Below are 18,904 nucleotides of genomic sequence, written 5' to 3'. Positions count from 1 at the left end.
TAAATCTATTACTTGTTCCTTTGTGGCCTACGCATGCTGACGCAGCTACGTGCCTGAACTACTAGAGTTTAGAGTATACTAGTAATGTAATGTAAGAATCTGAGTAATGTAGAATCTGAGTAAGTAAGAATGTCATTTATTTTAAAATGACACATTAATATTAATCTACGCTACATTACAACTACAGTTTTTAAAGAGGAAACAATATGACAATATTGAGAGCAGTAGAGTTTGAACTGCAATGCTTTGTTTAACCAAGTGTATTGGATGAATTCAGGTATGACTGCCTCAACGTACCCATCCACAATATTCAAATTTATAAATGTTCAATAAAGAATGAATGTGAGAAAAAATTGTTTTATTTCATTTAGTGTTAAGAAGACACATAACAAATGTACAATTGTTATAGTGTACAATAAAACTTTACGAGCTGCTTCACTCATTTCCAGATGTTTATTTTTCATCCCCATAGCTCCCTACACAATCATAACTTTCCCCTTCCTGTTTGCCGTGATGTTTGGTGATTGGGGCCATGGTGTTATTATGCTGTCCTTTGCTCTGTTGATGATTCATAATGAGAAGATGTTTTCAAAAAACAAGAGTAACAATGAGGTGAGCTCTTTACAGTCTTTCTGTGTGTTTCTTTCAGAACATTGCTACTGTAAAAGGTTCAACAACAGTAACAATATGATAAAAATATTTATAATGCACATTGTTAATATTGTAAAATAATCCAAATTAAATTTAGATGTTTAATAGGTGTGGACCACGTTTAATTTAGTGTATGATAAATACCTTCAGATTTTATGAGTTCACTAGCTTTTAAGTGCTATACTTTACCTTTTAATTAGTGACTGCAGACATTAATTAAATTCTTATCTACAGTACATACCCTATTTTTCAGTTTTATTAATTAGGAAAGACTATGTTTGTTCATAGGTTTCTCAGATTCTAACCCTATTAAATTTTACTTACACTCACACTTTTGGAACACATACAGTAAATATCTCAATGAATGATTAAATTAATCACAGAATGTTGAAAAAGTTGTAATACTTCTGCCTTGATTTTTATGTATTTTGTTTATTTAATGTTTTTATGGATCTTTTGAGTAATTATGCTATGGGGCAAAACATGGTTTTCAATGGTTGGTAGAAAATGCAGTTGTGACGCTGTTGGGGGTAGCAATGATCTTCTAGTATGTGGAACTTACTAAACATAGACACAAAATTGTAGTATAAGGTAGGTCTTTAGTAAATCCTTATTAACAGTCAAGGAGGAGTAGTGCAAAAGAAAAACAAAAACTTTAAGCTCTCTCCAAACTTTAACTAAACAATTTTGTAAGAAGAAAAAGAATGCTAAAGTCTTAAAAATTGTAATGTCTAATACCGATTGGTAAGTTAAAACTTTAAACACTTCAAATGTGTGACCTCCTTTACATACACTGAAAAAGACTATCTAATCCTAAACCAGAAAGATTATTTAATCTTTGTATTTTTTGTTATAAAAATTGTTAAATATTGAGATTAAATTATGATAGTGAAAACTTTTATTTTCATTTTCAATTGTTTAACATAAAACATCTCCCGATAGCACTGCTCAATTAGAACCATTTATTATGGATATGGTTGTGTTAAGATTAGCCTATCTAAAGCCCAAAGCACCATAAAATCCACAGAGCACTTGATAATGAAAGTTCAGCAAACAATGTAAGCAGAATTCTAAAATTCTTGAAAGGTTATTAGACAAGTTTGAATAAAATCACTCTATACATATTTCTTCCTGTTCAGATTTGGAATACATTCTTTGGTGGCCGTTACCTGATCCTTTTGATGGGTATTTTCTCCATTTATACTGGCTTCATTTATAATGACTGCTTCGCCAAGTCTTTCAACCTCTTTGGTTCCTCCTGGCATGTGAGACCAATGTTTCTGAATGGAACATGGAAGTAAGATACAATTTCAAAACCAAATATTTCTGTGACATTTTTGTTCAGATCTGTTGATGTATCTGATTTTCTCTTAAGTTTGCTAATGAATGTAATTAATTTTTTAATGCTATTAAAATGACTAAATGATGTATTTTAAATCGGTAAATTGTACAGTATATAAGGCCAATGTGCACATGCTCGTTATGTTTTTGTGTATTTGCAATTACTTTGGAATGAGAGAAAACAAATTATTCCTAATGTCACCATAGTTCTTAGTACTCTTAGTGAAGTGCTTTGTTGGGTTACAGTAATGTCAACCATCCTGACTATTTGGTAAGTAAAGATCCTGTGGTGGGTGTTATTCCTGGTGTCCTGACTGATTTTCTCTTTCAGCTTGCACAATCTGATCACCCTATATTATCTTTAATTTGATTGGCAAAGCAATTTCTTACTCCCCTGTCTTATCTTTGGGGCATAATGGCAGACACACATCACCCATGTGGGTGTTGGACTTCATTGATGCCTGATGTTGGTCCACTTCTGTGTGTGAAGAACTTTGGGATACTTTCATATGAAAGATGTTGTACAAATGCAAACAATAATTATTATCTTGAAAATAATAGGTTATTCTTCATGATATTGGCTTTTATTACTCCCATTTGCTATATACTGTGTTAACTCTATGTAATAAAAAAAGGTTTTTTTAACTTTTCCAGTGCACATGTCCTTGAAGGAAGTCTACTGCTTCAGTTAGATCCAGCTGTTCCAGGAGTTTACTCGGGAAGTCCTTATGCATTTGGAATAGATCCAGTAAGAAAGTTAAACATGTTTTTAAAGCACAGTTAAAAAACGCAGACCTTATCAGTGGGATAATGTAAGATCCACACAATTATTTAATACGCTTCAAAAAAAGTGTTCCACATTTTGATGAAGATCTTGTGCTGATTATAAACAACAACTGTCTTGTATTGGAGCATACAAAATTAGCGTCATTTATTCTATTTTGATTTTAATTTTAAATACGACACACTCTTGACATGCATGTATACAATAGATAATGTAGATAATGTGTGTTTTATTTAGAAATTTAAGTTCAGGATTGTTTTTTTTTTAAAATGAAGGATTTTAAAGATAACTAAAACTGGAGATAACTAAATGGAAATTCTGAATTCCATTCCAATTCCAATTGTTTGTAGATCTCCTGGACGGGGATAATGTATTGCTTAGATAAGTGGAACCCAAAAGCAATAAAAAAGCCAAATGTCAGTTAATATAAATACTGTTCTGTTCTGTGAGCCATAAAAAGGACATAAGCCAAGGAGAAAGTCTAAAGAAGAATCATTACAATGCTTTAAAAACTTATATTATAAAGATTTCAGTAAAAAAGTTTTCCAATCCAGTAAATGGCAGTTTGTGAAGGTGTGCAGGTATAATCTTTATAGACAAAGCTTATCATAAATTCCTCTTCATTTCTTGTGTTTGAGTTCCAAAGTAACATGAGAGTAAATAGACTATTGTTACCACTGAGAGGTTATTAAAATGGAGAATAAGCAGGACTTGACCAAGCGGCTTAGTCAATAACTAAAATAATTAAGATTAACCCCCAACTTGTACTACTACATTTCTAACGCAGGTGCTATGGAATAAAAGGGGGCCTGTCTCCCAATTCTAAAATACACCCACTAGCAGGATAGGCAGTTTCAAATGGAGGGATTCTTCACTCAGGAACTCCAAGTTCCCTTATAGGTACAGAATAACAGGAACAAGCTGTCTTGGAAAGATTCATAACTAGCTCCAATCAGGTTTTTTCACAGGTTCATGAAGTAGCCTCTCGCCTGGCATAAGCTTCAAGTTCCTACTGCTCTGTCTTGTGATCTGACCTTTTTTTTATTCTTCTTTCCTTCTCCTCATCTGATCTTATATGGTGTGTTTCTAGACTGTTGATTGATACTGTACTTAATCATTTACTCAGAACTTAATTAACCAAGGTACTGTATGCCAAGGTAAACTTTATAATTTATACATCTTAGCAAACATCCCCTCTGCTTTGAAGCTGGAAATGTTTAAATTGCCAGGTGATACAGACTTTGTTAGGATTTTTAGATACTACCATTGTCACCTACCTGAGCTTGTAACACAATGAACTTTAATTACTGTAAAAAATAGTGGATTCATCAATTATAGAACAAATCATAAAACACCATAAGATGGTTGATGCTACACATCATTAAACTTCAGTAAAAACATTTTTTCAATTAAAATTTTAATTTTATTTAATAGTAAAAACATGAATTTACTGAATTAGTTCTCCACTTTCTTTCCATCAAATGTATGATTATTTAACAACCTCACTTTGAAATGGAAATAGATACTGTATACATACAGTATACCGTATCTCAACAAATTTAGGTTTAGGTGGTTTCTAATATTGCTCATAACATGTTTTTATTTGGTGTTTTACATGTTTTAAATTTTACTTTAGATATGGAACATTGCTTCAAATAAATTGACATTCCTGAACTCCTATAAGATGAAGATGTCTGTAGTGCTTGGAATCATCCAGATGATATTTGGGGTGATTCTCAGTCTTTTTAATCACATGTAAGTTCACGTTAAATTACGGTACCCTCCCTAAATGTACAGTATTGGAACAATGAAGTCTGGGATTTTTTTCACAATGAATTTAATGAATAATAAATGAATTTATTAGAATTTTCTAATAAAGTCTATGAAATTAACTTCTTGTGTCAATTAATATTGTGTTAAATCAATAGCATTAAATCTCTTTATTTTGAAGGAGCAAAAGTATTGTGCAAGTTGTCTGTTAGAATATGTCTCTTATTGGTCAGGAGTTGATTGTTGAATAATTAGGCAAAATTAGCCTGTCTCACTTCAGCATTTGAAATTCTAGTCAAAAGTCAAAAAGAAAACCAAACAACATTATGTTAAACAAACTTAAGCAATTTTGAAGTTGAAAGCAAAGAAAAAGTCAATAATCACCATAGCATAGAAATTGAGCATACCAAATAAACCATTTAGAATATACTGGATAAGAAAGAAACCACACGTACAGTATAATAACAAATTAGTCAAGAGCAGATCTGTCAAGAATAACAAACTAAACTAAAGCAACTGTCAATGAAATTTCCAACACCCTCTTCAGGGCAGGGGTGAAGGTATCAAAATCAATAATGTTCAGAAGACTAAGAAATTCAAAGGCTGCTCTGCAAGATGTAAACCTCTCACAATAGACATGACAAAGTGGCTGTACTGTAGACTTGCTTGAAATCTAAATTGATAACACAAAGACTATGGTGACCTCAATGGGTTAGTTTTCAACTAAATGCTGACTTTTACACTTAATGTAAATGTATCTCAATACTTATGTTCATTTGAAATCACTGGATTGAACAGTATCCACATTTGTTCACATTTATGATAAAAAATATACGTGATACTTTAATATATTCTGTACAATAAATATAACATATATTATATTATCATACTCTAGGGATTTTACCATTTTGATTAATTTCCTTGAATAATTCTTACATCAGATTGGAATGCTTTTCTTCTTTCTTCTTTCCCTTAGGCACTTCAAGAACACAGTCAACATTGTCTTCCAGTTCATCCCAGAGATCATTTTCATCACCTGCTTGTTTGGCTACATGGTTTTCATGATCATATTTAAATGGTGTCAGTATGATGTTCACTCCTCCCAGATAGCCCCTAGCATCCTCATTCATTACATCAACATGTTTCTCTTCAACTACAGAGACTCCTCTAATGCTCCTCTTTATTCATATCAGGTAATGTAATTTTATTGTATATACAGTAGTAACACTATCATTACTGTAATTGTTGTTTTAGTGATTAAGTGTAACAGGTATGTATTTTAGCCTTCGCTAGTTAATTAGTTTATTATGTCCCTCCTTTTCTACAAACAAAGGAAGACATAGTGGACTTATTGTCAAAGATCTTATGGTGAATCAGTTCATCTATACAGTAAAGGAACAAGTAATAGGTTTATTCCATACTGAAAAAAAGAAGAAAGAAAACACGTTTCGGCCGTGGAGCCTTCTTCAGGTGTCAAGGCTCCACGTTGTTTTCTTTCTTCTTTTTTTCAGCATGGAATAAACCAATTACTTGTTCCCTTTACTTGACACAGCTACCCACCTGAACTACAACAATCTATACAGTAGTTATGATTGTTGGTATATTTGTAATTAGCAGTAATACATTTTGGCCCAAATCTGTAAAAAAGGTCTTTGTTTAGGCTGAATCTTTTCTATTTTAAATTTGTAGAATTTCAGTCAAATCACTACTATACTTTAACAGACATTCTCCAGCCATTGTTTAGTTTCATCATGATATTAATTAAGTAAAAAAATAAATATAAACCCCCAAATTTTGAGATCATGATCCTGTGTTGCTAGTGATCCAAAGAATGTATGACCAAAAAAGCAGTAAAGATTTCTTATTTTATACTGTAGATCCAAGGCTTTCTGTTAGTATTGCGTCAGTTTTATCCTGGAATTTTGTTCAGCAGACAAAAATAAAACAATATTAAACAACAGCACAATATTAAACTCACACATAGAAATTAAATGGAGTTTTTAATGAAAGTTCGGGAGGAATGAAAGCAGCAGAGCTCATTCGACACAGCTGCTGCAATTCTCACTAATCCTGACGTAAGCAACCGGTCTCCATATATATCAAACGTCACCCTCTCCTCTTCCTCGTTCACTTTCTGCATGGTTCGTTTTCGCCTAGCTCGAATCCGTGCTCATGGATCTGTAAATTCGCTGCTCCAATGAAGACCTTTTCTGCAGCGCAGGAGACTCTCCTATCCCTCTCGTCCAGTCCTCCCCCCCCGGCTCCCCTCACCTCCGTCTCATCGCCTCCTTCACCCGCCGTGCCACATCAGTCCTCACAACATCCAACTCCTCGCCGAAGACTGTGTTCTGCCGTCGTAGTCCCTCTCTCATCACAAACCCAGCCTTCCCGTCCCTCCACAGCAAAGTCTCCAAATAACTCCCGCTTCTCTCGAGGATGTCCCAGCCGCCGCGCTTCACGCACATCGGCTCCCCCATCTCCTGGATCATCTCTCGCGATTTCCAACTGGACCATAGCAAGCCTCCAGAGGATACTTCAAAAATATGCTGTCCGTTTTAAAAGAAACGCTTCCAAAAAAGCTCTGTTTTCCCTGTACGTAACCGCAGTCTACACAAAGGAAACATCAGCTACACAACTTCCCCCGGTGCCCTCTGATGACATCACCCGCGCCGCCGTCACTCATCCCAACGTGAGGACCCCGAGGCCGTCCACGCCTCTGCCTGTCGCGTCGTCTGTCTTGTCTTGTCCTGATATATCCGTGTTTGTGTATATTCCAACTGGAATGGCATATCTCTCTTCTACGATGACCTTCTCTCTGACGCTGAGGATATCCAGCTTTTCACAGATGCAGCCCCCTCAGTCGGTTTCGGAGGCTATTACAAAGGCCAGTGGTTTGCGGCCCCTTGGCCTCCTGAATTCTCTTCAATCCCTCTCGCTGACCAGTCATTGGCCTTGTTTGAAATATTTCCAATTGTCGTTGCCGCTTCTCTTTGGGGCCACAATTGGAAAATCCGTCCTTATCCATTCGGACAACTATGCAGTAGTCCATATAATCAACAAAGGAAGGTCCTCATCCCGATCTATCATGAAATTTCTCCGCCGCCTTAAATGGATTTCTCTCACACATCAATTCATCCTCGTAGCTGCTCACATTCCAGGCCATCTTAATGAGAAAGCTGACTCTCTCTCTCTCTATGTCCAGCTGGCCCAGCAAACTATCCTCTTAGGGATTGCCCCTCGAACTCTCAACTCTTACTGGACTGCCTGGAAGGGCTTCCAATCCTTCCACCTCTCCGCAAACATAAAATTCCCTTCTTTCGATATTCTCACCGTATCATCCTTCGTTTGCTATTGTAGAAACTCACTCAAGGTACGAGCATCCACCACCAAAGTATACCTGTGCTGCATCCACTTCTTCCATAAACTCCTTATCGGCACAACCTGTCCCTTCCTTATCCACCCTCAAATTACTCTCCTGCTTAAAGGTTTTTTTAGCGGCTTGAAAAACCACTTCCGAACCAACGCGCACCACTTACCTCGGACATCCTTGAATCCTGCATCTACGTTCTCAGGTCCGGTTACCACTCACCCTGGGTCGACCGCACTCTTGAATCTTTATTCGTTAGTCTTCTTTGGCTTCCTAAGATGCTCTGAAATTACCGCTGCTTCCACATCCTTTGATCCTTCTTCTCAACCCTGCTTATCCGACATCTCCATCTTATCTTCCGATACACTGACCTTCTATCTCAAGAAAAGCAAAACCGACCAACTCGGGTCCGGCACTCTCATCTATTATTTCAAACTCTGTTCATATATAAGCCCATACGAGCCTCTATCCCATTACGCACATCTTCGCACCTCTGCCGGAGCTTTGCCTACTGACCCTCTGTTCGTAAACGAGAAGGGCTGTATCGTGACCCGCGACTGGTTCCTCTCTCACCTCCACGACGTCCTTCTAACCGCCGGATACCCCCCTGAACAATTCTCCGGGCACTCCTTCAGATCAGGGGCCGCATCCTCCGCCGCTCACCAAGGCATACCCGAGTATCTCATCAAGCAACTCGGCCGCTGGTCCTCCGAGGCTTATGCATACATTAAAACTAACCCCAGTATCCTAAAGTAGGCACTTTCTCTCCTCGGCTGAATTAGTTTAATATAGTTAATAGTTTGTTTTTGTTTTTTCTGCACTGGTGACTGGGGGTCCCGCTTGGTTCTTTTGGGGGTCCTATCCTCCCCGTCCAACGGCCGGGAGGTTGGCCCTCAGCCAAGCGGGTTACACCAAATCTCCACATCTCAATAAACGATTCTAATTTCTCCCAAGCTTTTGGCTGCCGTCATTCCTCGTGAAATTGACTTAGTTCTAGAAGAATACAAATTCAAGTTAGGTTTTGGGTGTATAATTACATTTACTTTCTTAAAGTAAGAGAGATTGCCAAGCACTTAATTTACTGTACAGTATATCTTTTTATCCAAAATGGTTTTCTTGAATTATGACATTCTTAATGCAGTCTTCTTTAGAATTCTGGGCCCAGTCTTGGACCCTGTTGGATTATACTACATACGTTTATTTACATAAACAAAACCCCAATAACCTGTACGTTCAGACAAAATATTTTAGTCTGCATTCAAAAATGCTGAAACAAGAATTTAAGTACATTAATTTATTTAACATAGAAGCCATATAGGCATTTAAATTTAATAACCACCTTGTTATTAATTAAATAATACTAACTAATTAACAATATCTAATCTTGTTGCTGAATTAATAGCAAAAGCAAGAAACATCTACTAATTTCCTAGTAATCACTATTCGAACTCTGTCACTTAACATTAAATCAACACTACTACACACTTTGAAAAGGCATCCAGTACTTGATAACTATTTAGTGAAAAATATTTTTTACTGGGATTATATCTGATTATTGTTTGACAATCTGGGAAATTTTGATATACAGTACTTAAGTTGTCTTATTCTTACTTTTTCTGTAACTAGGGTAAATAAAAATAATAAATCAACAACAATAATAAAATCATTGATTTCTCAACCTTTCAACAGCACTCTTATGCTAAAGGTTTTTAGTCCACTTTTTATAGCAGATATGATCTATCCAACATACTGTACCTTGTGAATGTATTCAGACATTTTCTTTGGAGTCCCATTTTGTTAAATTACAAAATGCTGTTTAAACAGTTTAAAACTTTTAGTTTATAACTTGCATGTTCAGACTTCACGCTTCTAAGAGAAAGATAAGTGACTGTAAATGTCAACAAAAACATAATAATTAGAAAATTATTTTTTGGGATTGTATAATAATTTCACTCAATACTTGGTGGTAGCACCTTTGTCAGCAATTACAGCAGCAAATCTGTAGTAATTCTCGATCAACTTTGCCTGGTGCAATTTTTGACCATTCTTCTCAGCAGAAATCCTCAAGATCCCCATGTCAGGACTTTGACTGGGCCACTCAAAGAAATTCCCTTTCTTTGTTTTAAGCTACTCCATTATAGTTTTGGCCTTGTGCTTTGATTCTACTGGAAGTTGTATGTTTGCCTTAGATTTAAGTCTTTAAAAGACTGAAGCTGATTTTTCTTGCCTCTCCATTTTTTCTTCAGTACTAAATAGCTTTCCATTCACAGATGAAAAGAAACCCAAGAAATTCCCATAGCACGATGCTGCCACAACCCTGCTTGACTGTTGGTATTGTCTTGACAGGGTGATGCACTGTGTTGTTTCTCTAAGAGACACAGTGCTTTCCAATGATACCAAAATAGCTCAAAACATTTTGATACAATTTTGAAGGATCGCTTAAATGCATCATTTCATGTGGGATTTAAGATGAGTTTGCCACTCTGCCATACAGGATATCTTTATGAAGTGTCCAAAACAGGGTTGACTCATGTACTGTAGGTTTTTTCCATCTCAACCATTGAACTACAGTATGTAGCTGTTTCAAAGTTATCTTTGGCATCCAGTTGGCATCCCTCACCAGTTTTGTCCCTGCCTAGCTGCTTGGTTTGGAGGGACAGTCTGATCTAGGCAGTGTCTAGGTGGCACAATTATTAATGACAGAATTGACTGTGCAGGGATATTCAGAGAATGTAATTGCACACTAATCAGTGTTTTCCAATTATTAAGAATTAAGAGAACTACTACTATTACAATAGAAGCCACTTAAATAATACAGGTTTGCCACAGCAAAACATACAGTATGAATACAAATGGAATCTTGACTTTTCCATTTTTAGTAAATATTAATTATTTTTATTTAGTTTTGTTTTTTGCTTTGAATGTGTGGAGTAGGTTATGTACATAAGAAATATTAATTACATCTTTAAAGTGTCATGACACCAAGTTTTAAAGCACAAAAATATGAAAACTGTACAAGGGTTCGAATACATGTGCAACTATTGTATCTCTTTGTGTGTACTGTATACTGTGCATTTACAGTATATATGTATTATTTTTCAGCAAGAAGTTCAGAGCTTTTTGGTAGTTCTTGCAGTGATTGCTGTCCCTTGGATGCTGCTGTTTAAGCCTTTGATTCTACGTGCCAAGCACTTAAAATCCCAGCAACAGGTAGAAGATGTAATATCTTAAACGTTTTCGTGGGGAACTTTTGTGTGATCTTTATCTTGTCCCAAGGAAAATGCTTCTCTTTTTTATTTTTTTAAGTCCTACAGAAGATTTAACATACTATACACAGTCAGTTTGAGTCAGTCCACAAAACAAATCCAGAAACAGTCTGTTACATAAAAAATATTTATTGTAAACATACAATGGACTAAAGGAGTTAGTTACTAATGAGTTACTATTTCATAATTTCATATTAATCAGATTTACAACTCTCCAGTTACTATTTAATTGCTTTCTCCCACAAAGCAGCCAATTAAGGGAGGTAGAGAGGAGATAGAAGTGGACATACTTCATGTACACTCCTCTAATGACACACCTCCAGAAGGACGTGAAGAAGGTGAAAGAGAGGTACATGTAAGTATTTTTCTTCTTTATTTCTCGGTTTTGTACCCTCACTCTGAGGCAGAACATGATATTGTGTAGTCAGTATTAGTAATTTTTTGAGTAGGCAGTGTAGTTGTGATGTAGCCTGCTGGAAATCTAAATTTGAGAACATGACTGCATGTCTTGGTCTCAATGCCTGAAATATCATTCAGTCAGATGAGGAATAGGAGCCCCCAGGACCTTTTGAGACTAGAGTTAAAGATTCTTTGTTAGGTCAGTTGAGATCTTTGTTAGATCTGTCTCGAAAACTTGTAGTGCATCTTTGTACCATAGTGTTCTATGTGTTTTGTATTGCATATGTTTTTTGTATTATTTTTTAGTTATTTTCTTTTGTGTCAGACTTAGCATCATTTTTAAAGCAACAGGACATCTTGTTGGAAGTTTTCTTTTCAGTTGAAAAAACAACTGCATTATTAAACAATGGTTTGTTATTTCATTGTCAGAAAAGGTTCAATTGGGGAGCTGTGTATACATTTGTTAGCTGCATAGAAACGAGTAGTGGTTAATTCCACACTGAAAATTAGAAAAAGAAAACATGTATCAGTAAAGAACTTTATCACAGAATTTAACTTTTCACATCTGTCCCCTAAATCTCCCTTTTCTTGGATAGTCTTTCTCACCTGTTCTGTATGCATTCACACCTGCTTTGTCCTTTGTTCGCCTATGCGTTAATGTCGTTGCTTCTTTCCTTCAATAAACTTGGGCCTGGGCTTAACAGACAAAACAATGTGTTCTTTCTAATTTTCAGCATGGAATTAGTTGTATTCTGTTTTATATGTCAGTCTTTCATGCAGAATGAGACTTGCAAATTATATTAATTTCTAATACAGTTTAGCCTATTTAGGATTCCTCTTTAAAGATTCTTCACCTTTACATTTGAATAATTTCAGTAAATCATCCCCTTAATTTGTTTGTATATATTCTCCAGGCTACAAAACTAGAATGCTTTTTAGATGATTTTTTGGTTCAGTGTGATACACATATAAAACAATGTAATGTCATTGCTATATTTTACCACTATCTCACAAAAAAGAAAAAATATATACTTCCCATACTTACTGTATGTGGTGCAAGGTGGGCAAGGTGGTGCCCTGCATTTCCAGTGTTCCACCAAATTATGTACAGTACCACTTCTCTTTCCAAATATCCTAGAATTGTTTTTAGTATAACATCATCTTAATGCTAAAATTAAGATTTATCAACCTTTCTCTGTTTAACCAGTGTTCTACAATAAATCACTCTTCTGCTGTTGAACTGTTCTGAAACTAAAGATTCCCATATAAGATTTACTTTTCACATTTATTATAAAAGCCGGCATGGTGGCACATTGGTAGCATTGCCATGCAAAGCAATGGGGCTTTGAGTTCAATTTTGGACCTGGGGTTCAATCTGCGTGGGGTTTGTATGTTCACTTTGTGTCTGCCTGGGTTTCCTCCTGTTGCTCCGGTTTCCTCCCATAGTCCAAACCTCATGTGTGAGTGTGAGTGTATGTGTCTGTGTTTGCATCAGTCTGCCCTGTGATGGACTGGCAACCTATCAAGTTTGTACCCAGCATTTCACCCATTGTTTGTTGCGATAGGCTTTGGCTAAGAAGTGGTTTGAAAATGGATGGATGGATTAATCATAAAGAACAGAAATAGGCTATTGCATAGCAAGCATTTAAAGTAAAGGTTTTGTTAGTGGTTTATATTTAGGACTTCTGAATTTTAATTTTATTGTCAAGACAAATACCTCCTTTTAAATTCTAATTACTGCTTTTTAAGCTATCTTTGTGTTCTAATTAGGATAAAAGTATGCAATGCCATCTGCACTTGAATAATTTTAAATCTCAGAGATTAATATCTTTAATGCTGCAATTTTGGATTTCATACAAGTACATGGTCATTTAATTCAGAAATCATTTTTGGAGTAGTATCTAGAGTCCTGGCTTCAACTGGCATGTGGGAGTTTTATATCCTAGTTTGTTGTACTATTAAGAAAATACATACTGTAGAGAAAATAAATAATATATAGGCATAATAATTAGTGATCAGTGCCATCTCCCAGATGTGTCCTTAATTACAAATAAAGGAGAAGTTCAAACAAGGAGTGAACTTAAGACAAATGAACCTTGTTTCATAATTACTGCATTTTTGGTTTTAATTAGACAGAATGAGCTTTCAGTGAATTTAAAATAAAATTATAAAATAAACACTGGAAACCAGGCCAGGAGCCCTATTTCTATTATTTCCATTTATCAAGTACTCAGCACTCTAGTTGTTCTGCTTTCTTTCTGTCTCATGCAGCAGTCTGTATCTGAAAACACAGAGCAGATAGAAATGGATAAACTTCAGACACACTCCTCCGTTAACAGTGGAGGGCATAATGGAGGACATGATGAGGGACAAAAAGAGGTAAGCCTTTGCTCCTTAACTGTTCACATTTATTACATTCTGTACACAGGCAGGATCTGCAGCTTCATCTGAGGAGTCAGTTGATTGCAATGTAACTTGCTGTGAGGCTCAATTAATGATGCAGAATTTAGCTGTATGCCTTGTTCTCAGTGCCTGGGCTATCATTCAGCCAGCTGACTGGTAGGAGCCACCAATCAATATTCCCTTTAATTTTTAATGGCCGGTGTGCGCAAACATTTCAAGTTGTGCAAATTGTTACCCCAGTGACAAAAACGTGTGTGCACTAAACTGAGTGTATGTAAAATTGTAATCACCTGAAATTATTGTTAATATAGTCATTCTCATAGAAGCATAGAGAACCAAAAGACAGGGACAGCGATTCAACGTGCCCAGTCATAGAGACTGAGTGTCGAGCGAGCACTAGCAGTGAGGTACGAGACTACGAGAGCATAGATATCGATTATTGAGTAGCAATAATAATGCACACAGCCAAGTTGGGTCTCTCTCAGCCAGTCTCATGTAGTCAATTTAGCATTTTTCAATTGATGACTGTGTTTGTTTTATTATTATCATATTTTGGGGGGAATTTAATTTTTTGTGCGCAGTTCAATTTCCTATGTGCGCTGATTTCCTGCAGCCAGCAGAGGAATCCTACTCCGCTGGGCCCCTGAGCAAGGCCCTTAACCCCGGCTGCTCCAGGGGCACCGTATAAATGGCTGATCCTGCACTCTGAACCCAAGCTTCTCTCTCCCTGTCTCTGCGCCTGTGTGTCTCATGGAGAGCAAGCTGGGATATAGGAAAAGACAAACTCCTAATGCAAGAAATTTGCATATCTTGATCTCTTATAAATTTCATAACCTGTGTGTGCACGCACATGCGCAGAGCTTAGAGGGAACATTGCCTCCAACCCCTTTTAAAATTAAAGTTAAAGATGATTTTTTAGGTCTGTAGAGAATTCTGTTTGTCCCAGTAGCACAAAATCATAAAATGCAATGGAGAACCATTCTCAGACAAAGGTGTAATTTACACTCTGTTTCCTCAAAAAACATTACTCAGCTGCAGACATTCTAGCTGTACTAAGACAGGGATGAAACTTATCTATACTTTACACATACTGTAATCAGGCATTAAGGATAAGGAAAACGTACAGTATATGAAAATTTCCTCATGCTTTTATGATCTAAGACGGTTTCCAAGGACCAAAGAAAGGTCTTCCTTTCTTTGGAGAGAAGTTATGTCAGAATAAAAACTTGTTTAGTATTTCTGCCTTGCATTATTGGGATCCTGGGTTCAACTCTGAATTAGGGATGCTATCTGTTTGTACGTTCCCCCTGTGTTTGTGTAGGTTTTTGCAGGTGCTCCAGTTTCCTCTCACAATCCAAAGTCAAAACATATCTACCAAAACATAACTTGTTATGTTAATTTATCTTCTGCAAAAACTGGCCCTGGTGTGAGTGTGTGGATATTCATGCATGCATGGTTTGTGATGGACTGGCATCCAGGGTGTATCGTGCCTTTTGGTTGCAGAGATAGGCTCTGGCTGCCCTATAACTGTGAATTGTTAAAATAAATTGATATTTATCTGTTTTCTTTTGAACTCAACTGAGCTAGTGTTTTAAAGGGAAAAATGTCTGTTTGCCTCTTTCGACTATAGATGTCTGCAGCTGTGAGAGTCTCTAACATTATTTAACAATATATGGCTGGTGCTCTCATTCCTGTACTTACTGTCTCTTCTATGGACTGATATCAGAGCAACAAAAGCTTTTGTTTATGTTAATGGTGACCTAAACAATATATTCTATCACAACCCACTGAACCTAAGCAAGTGTGAGCCTGGTCAGTACCTGGATGTGAGACTCCTTGGAAAATGTAAGGTTGCTGCTGGAAGTGGTGTTAGTGGGGCCAGTAGGGGGCGCTCACTCTCCGGTCTGTGTGGGTCCTAATGCTCCAGTAAAGCACTTTGAGTTGAGTATCCAGAAAAGAGCTATATAAGCAATTATATAATATTGGTTTATTCCATGCTGAAAAAAAGAAGAAAGAGAACACAACGTTTCGGCCGTGGAGCCTTCTTCAGGTGTGAGAGAGACAGGGCAGTAGGCAAAGGTAAAGTAGCGGGAGAACAAAGGTTGGGAGGGAGGAGGAGTGAGAGGCGGGAGCAGGGGACAGAAAGAGAGGCCAATCAAGAGGTGTGAAGTCAGAATGGGTGCAGAGAGGTGTGAAATGAAACTTCCAATGAATGGAGAAAATTTAAAAGAACAGTAGTCTGTCGTTAAGGGAAGGGAGAATGTATGATCCTAGCTGCAGAATAATTTTAGTTTCGGTGGTCTTTCTGATGTATGAGTTCTGAATATTATATAATATTGCATAATAATTTTATTATTTACCTTTTTTGAACCCTAACAAAACTACTGCTGAAGTTGTTCAGGTGGTCAGAATGCATCAGAATGCGTAGGCTGCAAAGGAACAAGTAATAGGTTTATTCCATGCTGAAAAGAGAAGAAAGAAAACACAATGTTTCGGCTGTGGAAGCTTCTTCGGGTGAACGTGTGTTGTGTTTTCTTTCTACTTTTTTCAGCATGGAATAAACTTTTTACTTGTTCCTTTACTACTGAAGTTGTCTTCTGTCTTTTTCTTTGCTGCAGTTCAACTTTGGAGATGTGTTTGTGAATCAGAGCATTCACACCATTGAATACTGTTTAGGCTGCATCTCCAATACTGCATCCTACCTTCGTCTGTGGGCTCTCAGTCTTGCACATGCACGTGAGTCATCCATTCCTCTTTCAGCATGCTAAACCACAAGAAACACACACCACGACAGTTTAAACACTTCAGCAAATAAGTGTCTACGTGAGATGTCTACAAATGTAACACAATATCTATATTATACAGTGTAATATTCTAAGCCATTGCATACGAGATGCAGTAATACTACATCACATGGTAGGTTCAGCTCAAAGCTACAAAACAGTGAATGGTGTTTTTTTAAATTGCAACAAGAATTTTTAGACCTACTTTATATAAATGGAAGGCATTTATTTTTCCACAAAAAATCCATGTTTTTCCAAATAGGTAATGTAGTCAGAGATCTGAAAACATTTTATTTATGTTGTGTTAAATGTATTTTCATTTCATAAAGGACCTCATAATTATATACAGTATACTGTACATACTGTACATTGCCTTGCAAAAATATTCATCTGTCTACAATGATGAACAAAGTCACACTGTCAGTTAAATTGCCTCTGTGTGCACAGTCAGGAAGTGAATTTTAAGTAAAAACATAACGATGAAGACCAAAGCGCGTTCAAAATAACTCAGATGTAAAGTTGTTGAAAAGCACAGAATGGTATAAAAGTTTCAAGACACTGAATATCACTTTCAGCATTATTGAGGTTATTAAGAAGTGGAAATAGTATCATCCCATCCAGACACTCCCTAGATCAAAGTGTCCATCCAAACTTTGGAGCCAGTAAGGAGTACTACGGAATTCAGATGGGTGAGATGGGTGAGAATATCCACTGGAATTTGGAAATTTAGAAATTTAAGAAGTTTAATTTAAATGACGTGTCTGTTATTCTCTCCTAAGAATTATCTGAAGTTCTGTGGCATATGGTGATCCATATTGGCCTTGCCAATCGAAGCTGGGGAGGAGTTATTGGAGTGTTTGTCATCTTTGCTGCATTTGCTGTCTTAACTGTGGCCATTTTACTTGTAATGGAAGGACTCTCTGCTTTCCTTCATGCTCTGCGTCTACACTGGTACGTATGATGCTCAGTCTAAATGAGGAATGAGTTAAGCATTATAGGTGTGGAAAGTCTATAGTAGAAGGTAGTTTTATTGGCTGCTCTTCTGGAACATACAGAAAAATAATTGTAAGAATAGAATTTTTCAAAAGTTTTCCCACATGGATTGGTATGAATAAATAGGATCACAAAAAGCAGTACACTTAAAACTGAATTAGAGTGCAGGAATGAAATTGTTTCACGTTAAAATATGCAACTAAATTCTTACCAAACAATTGGGCCTTGTCAGTATAGTAGCTTGACATATGACTACAGTATATCCAACATTTGAGATTCTGCAGCTGCAGTTGAAATAGTCAAGGGTTGAACCCAGAATCATCATTACTAATAGTACCTGAAACCCCCTCCCTAACAACTCTTTTAACTGCATATACAGTACAAAGCCTAACTGGTATTGAGGATGGCAGGTCTTGCTTAATATCAGCAGTACCAGGTCAGCCTTGATTGCATTATCGAGACAGAATAGTTAATATAGCTTTAGAAAACTACCTACACTCGCATCAAGTGTTCTGACTCATTTGGTGTATTGGTAGCTCATGCATCTTTCAATCTGGGTCAAAAATTAAAATGCAGATATCTGAAATTTTGTAATTGTGTTCTGGCTCAAATAATTTTCGGAAGATTCTTGTGTGTAACACTCGAAAATAATCCTTTATGGTGACATTTTTAATTTTTCTTGTTGTACGTACGGTACTTTATTGAAAATTAATATTTTTTAAAAACTTCTCATTCCTGTCCAGGGTGGAGTTTCAGAACAAGTTCTACACCGGGACTGGTTACAAATTTTCACCTTTTGATTTTAAACGTGTCTTGTCTGGATCTGAAGAAGATTAAATATTAATATTTAATGATTAACAAACTTTCTTTACCTTGGGATAATACTCTTAAAATTGACATTGAATGTACCACCAATACGTCTGCTGAAATTGTAGTGTACTGTAAGTGATGCAAGTTAATTATTTGTTACCTTGTCTTTTTGCTTTTTGAGCAGGATACCTTATGTTCATAGGTACTGTATGCCAACAAGGGAATTAGCAGTCTTTTTTTCCTATTCCAAGAACTGTGTTATCAGAATTTTCTTTTTAAAATGTGCTTTAAGTATAACTCTGGCATTAAAATTAAACTATGATTTTAGGAACTACAA

At 36.4% G+C, this 18,904-nt stretch overlaps 1 protein-coding gene across 2 annotated transcripts in view; it reads left to right on the top strand.

Annotated features, from left to right (window-relative positions):
• LOC148829208 (V-type proton ATPase 116 kDa subunit a 4-like) overlaps positions 1 to 18,904 on the top strand; it is a 34,464-nt gene extending 15,560 nt beyond the window's left edge. Inside the window, exons 12-22 of one of the 2 annotated variants that reach the window (XM_088922697.1) lie at positions 473 to 612; positions 1,791 to 1,948; positions 2,647 to 2,740; positions 4,413 to 4,531; positions 5,523 to 5,739; positions 11,016 to 11,123; positions 11,427 to 11,534; positions 13,850 to 13,957; positions 16,600 to 16,717; positions 17,544 to 17,715; positions 18,501 to 18,904. In XM_088922697.1, the coding sequence (XP_088778823.1) occupies positions 473 to 612; positions 1,791 to 1,948; positions 2,647 to 2,740; positions 4,413 to 4,531; positions 5,523 to 5,739; positions 11,016 to 11,123; positions 11,427 to 11,534; positions 13,850 to 13,957; positions 16,600 to 16,717; positions 17,544 to 17,715; positions 18,501 to 18,594 (1,436 nt within the window). In that variant the 3' untranslated portion in view covers positions 18,595 to 18,904. The remainder of the gene's footprint in view (positions 1 to 472; positions 613 to 1,790; positions 1,949 to 2,646; positions 2,741 to 4,412; positions 4,532 to 5,522; positions 5,740 to 11,015; positions 11,124 to 11,426; positions 11,535 to 13,849; positions 13,958 to 16,599; positions 16,718 to 17,543; positions 17,716 to 18,500) is intronic. The other variant, XM_088922698.1, reaches the window with a different exon arrangement.

The sequence above is a fragment of the Atractosteus spatula genome, chromosome 8, assembly GCF_055471065.1.
Source record: "Atractosteus spatula isolate fAtrSpa1 chromosome 8, fAtrSpa1.hap1, whole genome shotgun sequence".
NCBI lineage: Eukaryota > Metazoa > Chordata > Actinopteri > Semionotiformes > Lepisosteidae > Atractosteus > Atractosteus spatula.
Note: the sequence above shows the minus strand (reverse complement) of the source record. Positions and strands in the feature narration are given on the sequence as shown.